General features: G+C 48.3%; 1 protein-coding gene across 1 annotated transcript in view; it reads left to right on the forward strand.

Annotated features, from left to right (window-relative positions):
- Window positions 1-11579: 11579 nt before the first annotated feature.
- TBC1D22A (TBC1 domain family member 22A) overlaps window positions 11580-15959 on the forward strand; it is a 355623-nt gene continuing 351243 nt past the window's right edge. The window contains exon 1 of the mRNA XM_079140182.1: window positions 11580-12617. Coding sequence (XP_078996308.1) covers window positions 12556-12617 — 62 coding nt within the window. The 5' untranslated portion in view covers window positions 11580-12555. The remainder of the gene's footprint in view (window positions 12618-15959) is intronic.

Below are 15959 nucleotides of genomic sequence, written 5' to 3' on the forward strand. Positions count from 1 at the left end.
GCTCTCCTCTCAGTTGTTCTCAAGGCCACTGTCACGGGAGTGGTGGACTTCTGTGTGATGTAAGAAGAGAGATGGGATACCTGGGGCTCAGGAACAACTGGATCCAGGGTCTTAAAGTCGCAGTTACTCCTTTTCCTCCTTCTCACCTACTGCTCTTTGTGTGTGGTTTCATTCTCTCCCAACAGGCCTCCCTCTCCACACAGCAGGGAACTTGGCCTCCAACATGCCCCAAGCCTCCAAACCTGACAGCTTCTGCCCTGGGGTAGGGCCAGGGGCCACTTTCTCAGCCCAAAGCTCTCCTGTAAGACCCCTGCTGCTCCATCTAGTGACTGTGGCCACAGGGCAGGGTTCCAGGAGATGTGGCGACTCCCAGGGAGATGTGTGTGTGTGGAGGAGGGGCCCAGAGCCAGGTGGGCATTCTCAGAGGACATCTCTGTTGCAACAGGGCCCTACGGCACCTGTCTGCTCACTGGCCCTCAGTGATCCGTGCTCTTAACCTTTTTATGTTAAAACAATTAAAAATTTTTGTGATTAAAAATACGTGAGAGACTATCAGAAGTCACAGGATGACCTCGTTTGGGAGCTGGACACAAAGAGAAAGCACTGCAGTTCCGCTTGGAGGAGATGCCAGGAACGGGGGCAGCCCCTTTGAAGAAACTGTAAGCCCAGCTGAAGGACTGGAAAGGCATGGCCAGGTTCTACTAGCAGCACTTTGCTGTAGTAAATCGGCCAAGTAATTCACGTGAGACATGAACCTTGAAAGACATTCTGAGTCACCACATACAAAGTATTCCCCAACTAGTCTCCTCCTCTCCCGACGGGGTAGATAGAAGGAAGGACAGGGAGAGAGGGCCAACAGGGAAGGGAAAGAAACTCTAACTCTAAACAGAAGAAGCTCTAGGAACACCCCACCTTGGTTCCCTGGCCTGTTTTCCTCCAGACCGCAGTTCTTACAAAGAACTTGAACTTGAACTTGAACCATAGCATGTGGCTCTAGGTGATGACGGCCTGGGCCCCTTGCAAGTTCCTGCACACGCTCTCCTTAGACGCGGTGAGGCCGGGAAGACGCGGCTGAAGGCGTGGGCGTGAGCGGCTTCCCACGCTCTCTACTGAGCACGGCCTCACGGCCGGCTTCGCCCCCAGGCACTGCCAGGCTGGCTGCCGCACCACTTCCTTTAAAGAGCTGCGCCGTCTTCCCGTCCTGCTCCTGAGCTGCTCTCCTCAACGAACCTCCTGGCTCCTCTCTCCACACCTCTTCCCACGCGTCCTGAAATTCCTTCCAGTGGCTCAGTCAGGGCTCCTCCCTGCTGCCCACCTCCTGGACCCCTTTCTAAGGACACTGCTCCCCAGAGCAACCCCTGCCAGTATTTTGGTGCCTTGAGGGGGTGGACACTGTGTGGTCATCCATCCCCCACACACCCCATTTTCAGTGGCGTGGGAGTGGAGAGGGGCTGTTCAGGGGTGAGCTTGACAGGTACAAGCCCATCCTGTGGAACTGTCCCTCCTCACACAGTAATTGCTGGAAGGACAGCAAGTGCAGCGAGCCTGTGGCATCTGCAGGGCATTGGTTCCAGGATACCCCCTGCCAACCCACCCCTCAGGTGCTCAGGTCCTTGGTGGGAAACAGAAATGGCGCGGTGTCCCCACAGAACCTATGCAGCCTTCCATAAGCTTTTTTTTTTTTTTTTTTCAGTATCAGGGATTGAACCCAGAGGCATTTAACCACTGAGGCACTTCCCCAGCCCTTTCAAAAATTTTATTTAGGGATAGGGCCTCGCTAAGATACTTAGGGCCTTGCTAAGTTGCGAAGCCTGACTTGAACTTGTGATCCTCCTACCTTAGACTCCCTAGCCACTGGCATTGCAGGTGTCTGTTGTCACACCTGGTCCCACGTGCTTTTTTTTCAGAGGACTAGGAATTGAACCTAGGGGCACTTAAGGACTGAGCCAAGCTCCAGCCCTTTTAATTTATTTTTTATTTTGAGTCAGGGTCTCGCTAAGTTGCCCAGGCTGGGCTTGAATTGTGATACTCCTGCTCAGTCTTAAGTCTGTTATGTTCAGTTCTTCATGAAGCAAACACATACTTAGCTGTGTGTCCTGAGGTTTGCACTATGAGTCTTCAGCGATGAGTGCTGTGAACAGAAATGCAGACAGGATTTCTCTCTGGGCAATACTAACAGCCTTGACCTGCCCCAGGAGAAAAGGAAAGCGGGGGATCTAGAAGCTATGGTGCAAATGTTCGTGGCATTAAGCATGTAGACAGGCAACGGCTATCTGAAATTTGGAGTTTTCTTCAGATTTCACCCTGGAAACCACAAAGACATCCACGTACATGGCATCTATTGGCTACTTCACTACTATTTTGAGAGTTGTGTCCTCTGTGAGGTCCCAGGGTACCCAGGCACACTGGGAACACAGAATCTTTCAATGGAAAAACCATTTTCAGTTAAAGCCTTGGAAGGAAAGACCCCAGTCCACTAGTGGAAGTGAGTCCTCATTCTGTCACTGTGACCCTCCCTCTGAATAATTCAACTCCTCACCTTTTTTGGTGGTTCTGGGGAGGGAACCCAGGACCTCTTGCATGCTAGGCAAATGCTCAACCACTGAGTTGCACCCAGCCCTCAACTCAAACTTCTGGTCTCCAGTGAAGAGTCTGTGAGAGCACAACTGACTTGTAATGTTTAATGTGGGGCAGGGCAGGCCAGTGGGAGGGAGCAGTTTCCAAGGGGGCTCAGGGAGAGTGCATCTGGTCCCACCGAGTCTCCTCAGTAGAGAAGCATGGAATGAATTTGCCCTAGTTCAGCTGAGGACAGGGACCATATTCTTAGAAATCTGCCCAGTCAGATCTAACCAACAATAACCCCCTCCACTGAGTTCAGCTACACTGACTATCAGTTAAATTGATCAATATTTGGAACAGTGATAGTCTTTGGTTGTTTTTAGTAATTTTCTATTATGAACTTGAAATCATAATAATTGATTCATTTTTGGATATTTTATTAAACTAGGTTTTATTACAGATTTCCTCTCTGAGAAGGATGAGTTTTTGGTTGTATTATTTGCTAGGCTGTCAGGAGATAGCAGATTACAGAGCAGGCCTAAGGACTGCCAGCCAGAGCCAGCCCCCGCCCCCCAGCACCTGGGAAGTGGCTCGGCCTGCCGCCTGACCAAGCGCAACTACAGTTCTCATTTTGTAGTTTCTTCTCTCCGTGAATATTCTCTGGCCATAGACTTCCAGACTGGCCAGACACTCTAACTTCAACATACTTATCCTAGGTTTCATAGAAGTTTTAAAGAGTAAGATAAATGTGTACTCATATACTAATACTAACTTTCTCAAAGTAGACCTGTGTGTAATGTGTGCATTAACTGCTGTTAATATGCTTATATTTTGGGCTGGGGATACAGCTCAGTGCGTAGAGTGCTCGCCTCACAAGCACAAGACCCTGGCTTCAATCCCCAGCACCACAAAAAAATATGCTTACATTTTTATAAAATTGTGTCCTTTTCAATTATTGATACAACTTGAAATGGAATGAAAAACAATAAAACTGTTTTGGCAAAAACAACAAAAATTGCTTTGGAACACAACATTTTGGTCGTCTAATTCATGGATTTTCTCCCATGATTCCTTAGTGGACACTGGATTGCTTGCTAGCATCAACTCTCCCCCTCCCACACTGGATAGTAGCCACAAGATTTGGCCAGTTCCTAAAGGCCATCTGTAGGAGGATGAGTCTCCAAGTGACTCTAGGCAACACAGCCCTTTGCATCTTGCTTGCAATTCTTAGGTAGAATGTACAGAGAATGCAGTGTCCTGAGATCAGCAGGAGCTGTCTGTAACAGCCCAGGCTTCGTCCTTGGTCCTCCTAGAACAGAACATCCTGCAAAGACTTAACCCCGACGAGCAAGTGACATCTGTTATGCAGTCGCTGACGGTGAGCTCTTGGGTCCTTCAGCTGCAGTGGAAAAGGAATACATGCAGACAAGTCTCCCTCTGTACCGTGCAGTTTCCTGAGCCTTGGGAGATCATCTCAATACCCTCCCAGGTGTCTGTTGATTCCTGTCACTGAGAGTGACGAAGTAGCTTTGCCTGACTTGTCTAAGTGTCCTGCCTCACAGGGCCAGACACAAGGATGCAAGTGGTAAGGGTCTGGCTGCTGTGGTGGCATCTGCAACAAGTCCCTCCAGAGTCTGCTGGGCTTGTGCATGGCCTCCTCCCAGACCAGAACCCATGGCCTACTTAGGAACCTGAGCAGATACTGGTAAGGTATTTGGAGTCCTCCCCTGGGACTGGTACTTGGTGCAGGGTGCCCCCCTTCTAGAGACTGACACTAGTGCACAGTATTTCTGTTTACTAGCAGCCACATTGACCAAGCTAGTGTGGCATTTTTTTGGCCACAAGTTGCTCAGAGGTAGCCCATGAGCCCAGTAGTCCAACAAAGGCAACCTGTAACCTCAAGGGCAAAGACTAAACAGATAGAAATGGCCCCTGGGTCACTGTGGAACTGCTTTATTGGCCCTTCTCCAAACTGAGTTACCTCTGGACTTTTCCAATCACATAACCAATAAATTCCCTTTATAGTGCAAGCCATTCTGAGCTGGACTTTGTCTTTCTTGCAGAATTTCATGCCAGAAAGTGGGATGCTGGCAGTAACTAACCCTACAATATAGAAATGACTGAACTGAGTTGGAGGAGGGGCAGTGAGAGGACCCTGTCTCTCATAGTAGGGAATTGAGGTTGGTTGCTATTTGTCATGAATCATAGTGGTAGACTGAGAAATGGTCCCCCAAAGATATTCATATCCTAGTCCTGGAGCCTGTGAATGTCGCCTTACATGGTCAGAAGGGAGTTTGTGAATGTGGTTAAGAAGGAACCTGGGTTGTCCAGGGGTCTGGTGCTGGCCCAGGGGTCCATTTAAGGGAGACCCAGGGGAGTCAGGAGAGAAGATACTGTGTTGACAGCAGACTGGGGGGGGGGGGGACGCTCTTTCAGAACAGAGGAAGGTATCACAGGCCAAGGAACGCAGGTGACCCCTAGAAGTTGGAACAGACTCTCCCCAGAACCTCCAGGAGGACCTGGCCTTGCCGAGTCCTCGACTTCAGCCCTGTGAAGCTGACCTCCAGAACTGCAAGAGAATAAATGTGGATTGTCTTCCATCACCAGCTCTGCGGTGGTAACTTGCTAACAACCATAGGAAAGCACAACAGATGTCACTGTACCTGTTCCCCTCAAATGCATGTTAAGTTCCTGAGAGAACTGCGCCTCCAGGAAACCTCACAGGAGAGCGTGCCACGTGGAAGGTGCTGGATCACTCGGGTGGCCCTCGGAGAGGAGTCAGCTGAAATGGCCCGTCCGAGGGCACAGAGGGCAGAATACAGCTTTGCCCAGAGAGCTTCTTTCTGCCCCTCCAGGGCGCGTGACGCACGTAAATAAAAACAGGTGGAAAAGACACCTCCAGCTCTTCTCAGGACTGCCATTCACCCCGGAAAGGCATTGGTCATGGACAACTAGAAGCCTCCTAGCCCTCTGAGACTTTGGGATTGGGATCCCTTCTCTACCCTAATGTTTGGCTTGTGGGGAAAGCAAGAGTGGAGGAGGTGAGGGAGAAAGAATGCTGAACACGAAGGTCTTTTTTTTTTTTTTTTTTTTTTTTAAGTATTATTTAGTTGTAGATGGACACAATACCTTTATTTTTAAATTTTTATGTGGGTGCTGAGGATCAGACCCAGTGCCTCACACATGCTAGGCAAGCGCTCTACCACTAAGTCACAACCCCAGCCCATGAACAGGAAGGTCTTACAGCCACCCAGGAGCTGGACTTTCCCCAGAAGGCAATGGGAATCCCTGCAGGGTCTCAGGCAGGAGGTTAATGTCCCATTGCCACCAGATTTGAAAGCCATGCAGAGGTGAGGAGGATGATTGGGAAGAAAAAGGTGAGAAAATGAGCTGGAAGTTCTGTTTGTTGAATTTCAGGTGATTCGAGAGTCCTGACCCGTGGTTTCTGGCTTCCGCTCTTGTGAGGGTCACTCTGTACTTCCCCAGCCAAACCCACCTCTTCCTTTTAATGGACTGACTATTTCTTTGAGGGAAAGTGGTCCCTTCTGGTTCCAGAGAGGAAGTTCTGATTGGTCCAAACCAGTCACGGAAGTCTACTCTTCACAGTGATTGGTCTAACCTTTGGTGCTGACTTGGTTCTGGCCAATGAGAAAGCTGGCTGGGTGTAAAACACAACCTACTAGATAAACTCAAGAGGTGAGAAGGGTTTTCTTCTTTTGCTCCCTTCTAACCTGTTTTGGTTGGGACCTGGAGAGCCCATGAGGGAATTATGACGCTACCCTGTGACCGTGAGCCAACCAGTCTGGGCTTGATGTCTGTCTTGTCTGAGACAGTAAATGTGGGCTGGTGCTTCTGCAGGACGTTTGAGAACTGGGTGTGTAAGGGATTGAGGGGCAGAGCCCTGAGAGGAGAGGTTGAATTGCAGTGTGCAGTCACAACAGCCCCAGCAGGTCCATCCTGAGCTTGTAACTGGGGCAGCCCTCCAGAGATGGCCTGAACTGGGACAGGAGGCTGGCCTTCGTCTTTCTACACTGACCAGTCATTACATGTGGCCTGTCCTAGTGCTGAGGTGGCTCTGTGGGCAAGGACGGTTCCCAGAGAGGGGCTCTGCTGTGTGTGATCTTGAAAGAGAAGTCCAGGGCACCCACAGCATGCCCTTCGTCACTGCCAAGCAGCTCGGCCAATAGCTGCCTGCCTCTAAACTTTTTCTGAAAGGGAAATGGATTATTTGTTTAAACCATTGCTGGTCAAGTGTTGTTACTTTCAGTTGAAAACCTGGTCAGAGCAACTGGACACTCAGGGACACAGAAAAGGTATAGTCAGTGGGTAAGAGAACACAGGACAGGCATGCCAGCAGAGGGAAAAGCCTGAATAATGGACGTGTGGAGTGGCATGGTTGGCCTCATTCTGCCAGGTGGTTGATCCATTTGTCAACTCCAAAGGTCAGTGTCTTCCGGTACATCCATCCCTATGCTGTCAGTTATTTCACTTTCACCCTTTGGTTCTAGTTGTGGGACCTGCTAGTGCATTTTGTAAGTGTGTTAGAGACCATTGTTGCCCACCAATATCCATTCTTCCATTCCTCAATAGGACGGGAGTTTTAGGTGGAAATATGGACACCCAGTAGAAGACTCCCTTCCAGCATCCTAGCAGTTGCATGGTCAGGGAGAATGTGATTCTCTGGTTCGGTGTGGGTTTCAGTGTCTAGTCCACCCAAGGGATATCCTGAAAAGACTTGCATTAAGTTGAGGGGCCATCCTTTTGCAAAGGAGGTGATAAAAACATAAAAGGAGGGAGGAGGCCTGTTTGCAGCACATATCTATGACTAGTTTTGGGCAAACTGAATTTGAAGTCATAGACATTAGATCTCAGTCATGCACTAGATGAGAAAACATTTTGTCCACAAATGACACATGGGCTACAAGGAAGGCCAGTACAAAGTCAGAACACTGATAGTCAGGAACAGATCAATGTCATGAGCAACACTGTCACAAAGGCAAAGACAAGATACTTTCTCCAGAAATCGGCAGCAGTCGGGGGGAGGGGGTGGAAGCCTCAGTCCTAACGAGGGCTCTGGGCTGTACCTACGACAGGATTCCCTTGGCTTCATGTATTTCCACCCACCTGGGAAGAGCAGCTCCAGGATTCTGGCTGATGCCCTTTCCTAGGGAACTTACAAGAGGAAGGTTGGAGTGTTCTTGGAGCCATAGCAGGCTCTCCTTGCCCCCATGCCCCGGCCAGCACCTCTGCTGTTCTAGATGGCTTACCTAGTGGAGTGACTCTTGGTGCTCTTTTGCCCAACTCCAATGGCAGGTGGACAAGTACAAAAGCCATGCCTGTGAAGGGCACAGCAACCATGGGCCCTTGCAGACAAGAAAGGAAGTTGCCTTCTTGGGGAACTGCCCTCAGCCCAGGGCCTTTTGTCTCCCAGGATTTTGTGCCCCATCCCTGAAGACAGTCTACGAAGCGTTGTGAAGGTCCACTGATTGTGTCTGGATGGCTATCTCTTGGGTTTGCCAGATGCCTCCAATGTAGCTCATTGCAGTTCAACTTCTCCTCAATAAGCTGCCTGCATGCAAAGATGTTTCACCACCTGTTCCCTATGGAATCCAACCTGAATCATAAATCTCGCCATACTGAAAAACTCATCTATTACCCAGGGCTCAGTGTCCTTGTCTCCTTGGGTTAGCACTGATGTTCTTTGCATTCTGTCCCATCACATCTACTCAACCTTAAGTGATGGCCACAGGAGTCCCAGATCTGACCAGCCCTCTGGACTCCTGAAAACCTCCCGGAGTGCTGTCCAGTCACTGTTGTGTTGTTTAACTTTGCCTACTTTTGCAGTTTGCAGTAGCTCTACACACAGTGTAGAGCCCAATAATTACATTTTAATGTGTTATGAAAATCTTATACATGGAAATGTCATAAAACTACATCAAACACCTGAACACATTTCATTTGCCTTAAGAAATAAGGCACAATAGTGCAACTAAATCTCCTGTGAGTTCCGTACTGATTATCCCCACAATACCCAGAGGCAACCACTCTTCTGCTTTTAGCATTCTCATGCTTTAAAAAATTGGTATTTAAAAATTAAGAAAACAATGGTATTAAATGGTAACACACCATATGCATTCATAAGAAACTTTTCTCAACAGTTTGTGAAATTAATGCTGATGCATGCAAAACCAATTTATTCCCTTTTACTACCATATGGTATTTTATTGGATAACTGCAAAATTTGTCAATTCTCCTGTAAATCACACTTTGCTTTTTCTTCTAACCCTCCCACTGCCACTAGAAGCAGTGGCACAAAAAAACATTCTTGTCTTTGCACATCTTGGCAAGTTGCTCCATGGCACATACCCAGTGGGAATTGCTGGGTTGCAGGGTATCTTTACTAGAAATTTCTAAATGGTCACCCAAAGTTATTGAATCATTTATAACTGTTCTAGTACAGCATGAGAGTTCTTCTCTTTTCACAAAAATTATGTTCTCATCAATTTTGACATTGATAGATTTTTATTTTTTTTTCCAATCTGTTACGTGTGAAGTGGTCCATTATTGCTATTAGTTTGCATTTGTCTAAATCTTAGCAATTGTAAGCCTAGTAAGTTTGTTGTTCAAGAATTACCTTTTATATCTGTAGTTCTAGCTACTTGGGAGGTTGACCCAAGAGGATAAATTGAACTCATAAATTTGAGATCAGCTGGGTGATATTTTCAGATCTTGTCTTAAAGAGAAATAGAGAGCTGGTGATGTAGCTGGGATAGAGCACTTGCTTGGTGTGTGAGGCCCTAGGTTCCATCTCCAACAGTGTGCATGTGCACACACTCTTCCAACTAGCATTTCCCCACGTGTTCTATTAAAAAAATGAATAAAAAGGGTTCTGCTCATTTAGTAGCTCTGGGATTTGGGCATGTGTCCCGTTTGATTCCTGAATAGGCCCCATTCCTAGACTCCACATCTGTATCACTTTGGCTTTCAAACCTGGCCTTCTACCAGACTCTGCTTTTGAATTCCGTCTGTCCCCTTTGCTTAGATTCATCTCTAGAGATGATATGTCTTGGCTTTGTCTTTATGACTGTGATGACAGTGACCTATTCCTGATCACTTGTCTTCCAACTTGGCACTGGCCTCCCCTCTAAACCCCTGCCTCATTTTTGGCCAAATCGTGTTCTCTAATCTAGTGCATGGCTGAGATTTAACATTTATGATCTCAAATCTGGTCTGTTCAAAACCAATTATAAACTTATGCTGCAAACTGGATCACTCCCTCCTTTCACACTTCTGTTGGTGGCACCAGTAATCTTTTGCTTAGCCAGTCTTGCAGCCTTCAGGTCATTCAAAGTTTTACTACTTCTTCCAAGTCAGCAGTTAGGAAAGCCTACAGTGAACTATGGGGAAGGACTGCATCTAAATTGCTAAGGTGTTATAATCACATCTGATCAGTCACTGTCAATTTTTTCTGGCAAACTGTTTTCCTTTCCTTTCTGCTTCTATCATCTTAGTATCTGTCTTCACTGATTTTTTTTTTTTTTTTTTTTTTTTTTGCAGTACCAGGAATCGAACCCAGGAATGTTCTACTTCTGAATTACACCCCAGACCTTAAAACTTTTTTATTTTGAGACAGGGTCTTGCTAAGTTGCCCAGGTGGGCCTCAAACTTGCAATCCTTGTCTCAGGCTCCCCAGTAGCTGGGATTACAGGCATGCATCACTCTGCCCACTTCATTCATGCAATAAGCCAGACTGATTCGTAGAGAACCTCCAAGGTCCCCAATGCCCTGAAGAGGACCTAAGAGTCATCTCTGGGGCTGTCCTGAGCTCCACTAGTAGATGATTCCAGGAGAGTTCTTGAGGCTGTCAGTACAGGATCCTTATAAAGTCACCACCATACAGATCTCTGGAAATTCATGGAGTTTGTATAGAAACAGAATTCGAGGAGAGTTCTTAAAGCTATGCCTCAAAGGATGTGGAAGTGGCAAAAGGGGAACACCTGAGATCCTGCAGGTGTCATTCATTTCTCAAGCATTCATGGAAGGCTTACTGTGAGGTGTTGAGGCTGTTGCCTTGGTTAAGATTAGGATAAGGCACAGACCATACTCGGCAGTATCTTACAAGCTAAATGTGGACAGATATGAAAATGTGGTCAGGTAGATTTTGCAGAGTATGCAGAGTTGTGGAAGGCTTTGCTCTTAGAGAGCAGGTATAAAAGTTGAGTATTATGAGAGTTAACAGGGCCTTTCATGCTGCTGTGTAGTCCTGAGGACATGGCCGGCATATGATTGAAATTATGAATATAAAGTACCTTAGTGTGACACCTGGCATGGAGCAAGTACTAAATCGATTTTACTTATCACTAGATGAAGAGCTATGGCGAAAAATCTTTTTTTTTTTTTTTTTTTTTTTTTTGGGTACTAGGGACTGAACATGGGAGCACTTAACCACTGTGCCATATCCCCAGCCCTTTCTATTTTTCTAAAATTTTGAGACAGGGCCTCCAGAAGTTGCTGAGACAGGTTTTTTACCTTGCCATCTTTCTCTGCCTCAGCTTCCCCAGCCACTGGAATTACAAGTGAAGGTCACAGTTAATCAGAGAACATAATTAGGAGCTGAGGGTGTAACTCAATGGTAGTGTGTTTTCACATGCAGGAGGCCCAAAAAGAATACAATGTGATTTGTTTCTAAAGAAAACCGATGGCGTTTCCAGGAGCTCCCAAATGTCATACTAAAGCTCGTCTATATGGGGAAAACAACAAAACTCCAGCCTGAAAGCCAGATCCCTTTGTCATTGGTTTAAGGCCATAGAAATACAATGCAAAACCATTCATAACTTCAACTTTTCTGGTAGTGACATTGAAAAAAAAAAAAAAGTAAAAAACAGTTGGGTGCAGTGGTGCGTACCTATAATCCCACAGACTGCAGAGATGGTCTCAAAAAAAAAAAAAAAAAATATATATATATATAATAAGGGCTGACAGCTCTGTGGTAGAGTTCCTAGGTACAATCTCCAGAAAGGGGGGGGGGGGGGGTAAAAACCCGCGAAAATGATTTTTTAACAAAGCATTCTATCACCCCCAACATATCCAAATTTTATCATTCAACATGCAAATCGACATAAAAATTATTATTTTCACACCAAGCCACTGGAGTCCCGTACGTATTTCACCCTTAAAACACATCCCGGGCTGGGGCTGTGGCTCAGTGGCAGAGCGCTTGCCTGGCATGTGTGAGGCACTGGGTTCGCTCCTCGGCACCACATAAAAACAAACAAATAGAAGGCTTCTGTCCACCTAAAACTACAAACAAACAAAAAGCAAAAATACGTTCCAGTGCGCGCGGCCTGTGGCTCAAAGCGGTCGAGCTCCGGCCAGGCCCACGCTTCAGGCTCCTCGGTGCTCATCCTTCGGCTGAAGCTGGCCCGCTGCCTCGGACACGCTCCACGTCACTTCGTGGTTGTGTCCCCCGCCCCGCCGCATGGCAAACGCGCTCGTCCTCAGTATTTGCTGACGTCCACTCGTGCCCGTCGATGCGGCGCGGGGCACTCCTGCAGCGGAGTTCTGCTTTCCAAGCGGCCGTCGGGTCCAGAAGGGGCCTTGCTGCTTTTGTTGTAGGGGCAGTTTTTAGAAGGCTCTCAAAAAACGAACAGGGGACGGACACCCGGCCCACTCCGCTGTGCACGTGCTGCGCTCGGGCCAGCGGGCCGGAGCCTCCCTGACAGCCGCCCAGCCATCTCCGCGTCAGCGGCCGCGCCGGTGACGCCCTCACCTCCTGTCGTCGCGCTGTAATGCCGTCACGCGCCGCCTGGACGGAGGCGGGACTTCCGGGCGCGCGGAGCCACAACTTCCGGCGGGAGGCGGAAGAACCTCTCGGCTGTACGCTCAGGAGTCCCGGGAGCGCTCAGGGACCGCTTGGGTTACGGGAAAGGGCTGCCGGGGGCGGACCGGCCGCACTTGGGGTGTCGGGGCCGCGGGCGTGAGGGATGAGGAGGGACCATGGCCAGCGACGGGGCCAGGAAGCAGTTCTGGAAACGCAGCAACAGCAAGGTCCCGGGCAGGTGGGTGTGACGGGGAGGGCCGGGTCGGGTCAGGGGTCAGAGGTCAGGTGCCGCGTCGACCTGCGGGGCTGCGGGTGGAGTCAGGGTCTGGGGAGGGGACCCCGCGGGGTCCCGAGACCCCTGTGGCCGCCTTGAGAGCGGGCCGGCCGGGAAGGCAGGCGCCGGGGTGGGTCCCCTCGCGCCCGCCGCGCTCGTGCCGACTTGTGGCTCCCGGGAAGCCGGGCGACTGGCTCGGCTCGCGTCCCCAGCGAGGGCGCGCCGGGGCCCAGGCCGGGGCGAGCGTTTGGCCGGCGCCAAGGGCCTCCTGGCTGTCCTCCTCTGCGGCCCTGGCCTGGAGCGGGGAAGAGCGTTGGAGGCGCCCCGTAAATCCCACCTTCGCACTTTCTGGCCTCTGAACCAATTCCAGTGTCGTGTCAGCCGCAGGAAGCAAGTTACAGTATAAAAAAATGAACACCCGGGTGTACCTCGGAAGTCGAACGGCTTCAGAGCCCTCCGGCGTGGCCGAGTCCCGCAGGGCCCTGGGGAAGGCGACGTTACCTGAAAAATACCTTGGGTGAAGTCAGCCATCGGTGAGAACAGATCAGACAAGCGCTGCAAGGTTTCACAGCGCCTTGTTCCAACCCGAAACTGAAGCCTGAGATACTGAGAATTAAGAACGTGATATTAAAATAAGTAGAATCGTCAAAAGCACAGTAAACTGACCTGTGCTCCTTTGTTTCATAGTAGACCCCATTGTGTGAGTTTTAGAATTGTGAACTTCTGCATTCACTTCATCCGCTCAGAGAAGCTTACGTTTCAGAGTGGTGGGGAGTTAGTTAGTTAGTTAGATTGCTCAGACACGGTGACTTGAAGGGAGTCATCAGAGGTGGCCAGAGTCCCTTTTTTACTCTGCTAGTATTTGGCTTGATTGAACAACATGAATTTTCATCAAAACCAATATCAAGGTCCAAAATGAGGTGGAGATTCTGGAATAGTAGTATGTAGGAAGTCCCAGTAGTGACAGGGAAAAGGATCCCATGGCACTGTAACTTGTTTGTGTTGCTTTCAGGTCTTGAGGTTTTGGTTCCCCTTCAATCTAAATTCTAACTAGGTTTTTTTTTTTTTTTTTAAATTAATTAATTAATTAATTAATTTATTTATTTTTTTATTTGGTGGTGCTGGGGATAGAACCCAAGTCTTTCTGCATGCTAAGCAAGCGCTCTGCCCCTGGGCTACATCCAGAGCCCACTAATTAGTTAAAAAAAAATTTTTTTGTCTTGTAGTTGTTGATGGACCTTTATTTTATTTATGTGTGGTGCTGAGAATTGAACCCAGTGCCTCACACATGCTAGGCAAGTGCTCCGCCATTGAGCCCCAGCCCCAGCCCTCTAATTAGTTCTTAACAATCAAATGAGAAATAAGACTAATAGAACTGCTGTATAGAGTTAAAACAGTGAATAAACCTTTGGATTGAAGACTGTGTCTCTTGGTAGTTTGTCTTTGTACTGAGTTGAATGGTGTCCTGTCTAAGTTCATGTCTGTCTGGAACTTATGAGTGTGACCTTATATGTAAATGGGGTCTTGGCAAAAGTAATAAAGAAGATGAGGTCATCCTAGATTTGGCTCTAATCCAAAGACCAGTGGCCTCTTAATTCTTTTTTTTTTTTTGGTGCTGGGGTTCGAACCCATGGCCTTGTGCTTGTAAGGCAAGCACTCTACCGACTGAGCTATCTCCCCAGCCCCAAGTGGCCTCTTAAGAAAAGGAAAATTTGTACATAGTCTCAAGAGATATAAGGAAGGTGGCCATATGAATATGGAAATGGAGATTAAAGCCATGTGTTTACACCCAATGAGAGCCAGGGATGGCTGGCGACCATCAGAAGCTAGAAGTGACTGAGGAGGATACTCCCTTAGAGACTTCATGGAGACCATGGCCCTGCTGACACTTCAGTTTCACAATTCTGTTCTGCAGAACTGACAGTAAATGACTGTGACTTAAGCCACTACATTTGTGGTGATTTGTTATGGTAGCCAAGGAAACTGTTAGCAGTCCCAAGTTTCTTTTGTGAAAGTGGCATTAACTAGCCTTGGAGTTTGGTGCTGTGCTGTGTCTTAGGCCCTTTTGAGAGCAGCTCCCAGGTACAGTTACAGAGTTGTTAGAGGCTGTCACTGAAGAGGGCAAGACAAATGGGAGAGGCTGGGCCCACCAGAGAGGCCTGCCCAGCCTCTGGGTTGCTTTCCATCCTGTGGCCCTTACCCGTGATAGACTGGAACTCTCCATGAAGGAGAATTTGTGATGGTTGTTTTTTCTATCAGTAAGTGGTGGTGGTCGTCACTGCCCACACCGTGGGTCTTCACCTATACCAGTGCAGTGCCAGCAGAGCTGCTAACTAGGCTCTTGTGGCTTTGACAGAATTACCTCCAACAGGAAAACTCAGGAGGGAAGCTGCACCTACCCTAGCATACCACACTCGACTGTGGAGGGACCTCTATACGGCATACCCTTCACTATGCCCTGATGTGTCTCTGAGGTTCATCAAGCACTCAGTTTGCCACGCCCTGTTCTTGGTGTTTCACAAGTGTTCCGTCGACCTTTTAGTGGTTTGTAAAACACTCCTTTGTCCTCTAGGCAACGCTCACTGAGGCAGGAGGGTTTGAAGCCCATTGGTAATTTCTCCTGTTGTGCTGTGCCACGGATGGACGTTTTGCATGACGTCTAAGGCCCTTTACAACCTCAGCACTTCTCGAGTGTTTAGTCACATCTCCCACCCAGCCTTTCTTTGAACTTTGCTCTAGCAGTGCTGATGGGCTTCTGGGTTCTTTGTTCCATGCTACTCAGTGCCTCTCACTTTTGTGCTCTTCCCTCTTTGCCTGGCTTGCTTTTTTTATTTTTCAAAATTCACCTGTAGCATGCCTCTTTATGAAGCTTTGCCTGTTGATATGCAGCTTGAACTTGGGTATTTTATGAACTACCTTTTTCGCCAGGCAGTGAACTCTGCGAGTTTAGGGAGTGTACCTCATCTTTTGTTGTTAAGTACTGCGACATGGTGGTTCATCCAGACCCTCTTCCACATGGGTCTGAAGAGAATAAGTGATTTGGTCAAGTCATATGCTGCGTGAGAGTTGATCTTATTGATAAACCCTGTTCTGTGCACACCCTGGTCTTTGGTTATATATTTGTCTGAGACTTTCTTTTTCCCCTGAAATTTCTTTTTGTCTGAGCCTGACCGCACCAAGCAGTCTCTGGGTGCCCTCTGTGCACACTAGGTCCTGGGGTGTGCAGAGGAGGCAGAGATGCCAGCAGGGACTTCTGCCCCAGGGGAGCTTGTGGTCAACATGGCAGTGGGGAACTGGGAAGTCTTG

Source organism: Sciurus vulgaris (genome assembly GCF_902686455.1).
Source record: "Sciurus vulgaris genome assembly, chromosome: 5".
In the NCBI taxonomy this organism is placed as follows: domain Eukaryota; kingdom Metazoa; phylum Chordata; class Mammalia; order Rodentia; family Sciuridae; genus Sciurus; species Sciurus vulgaris.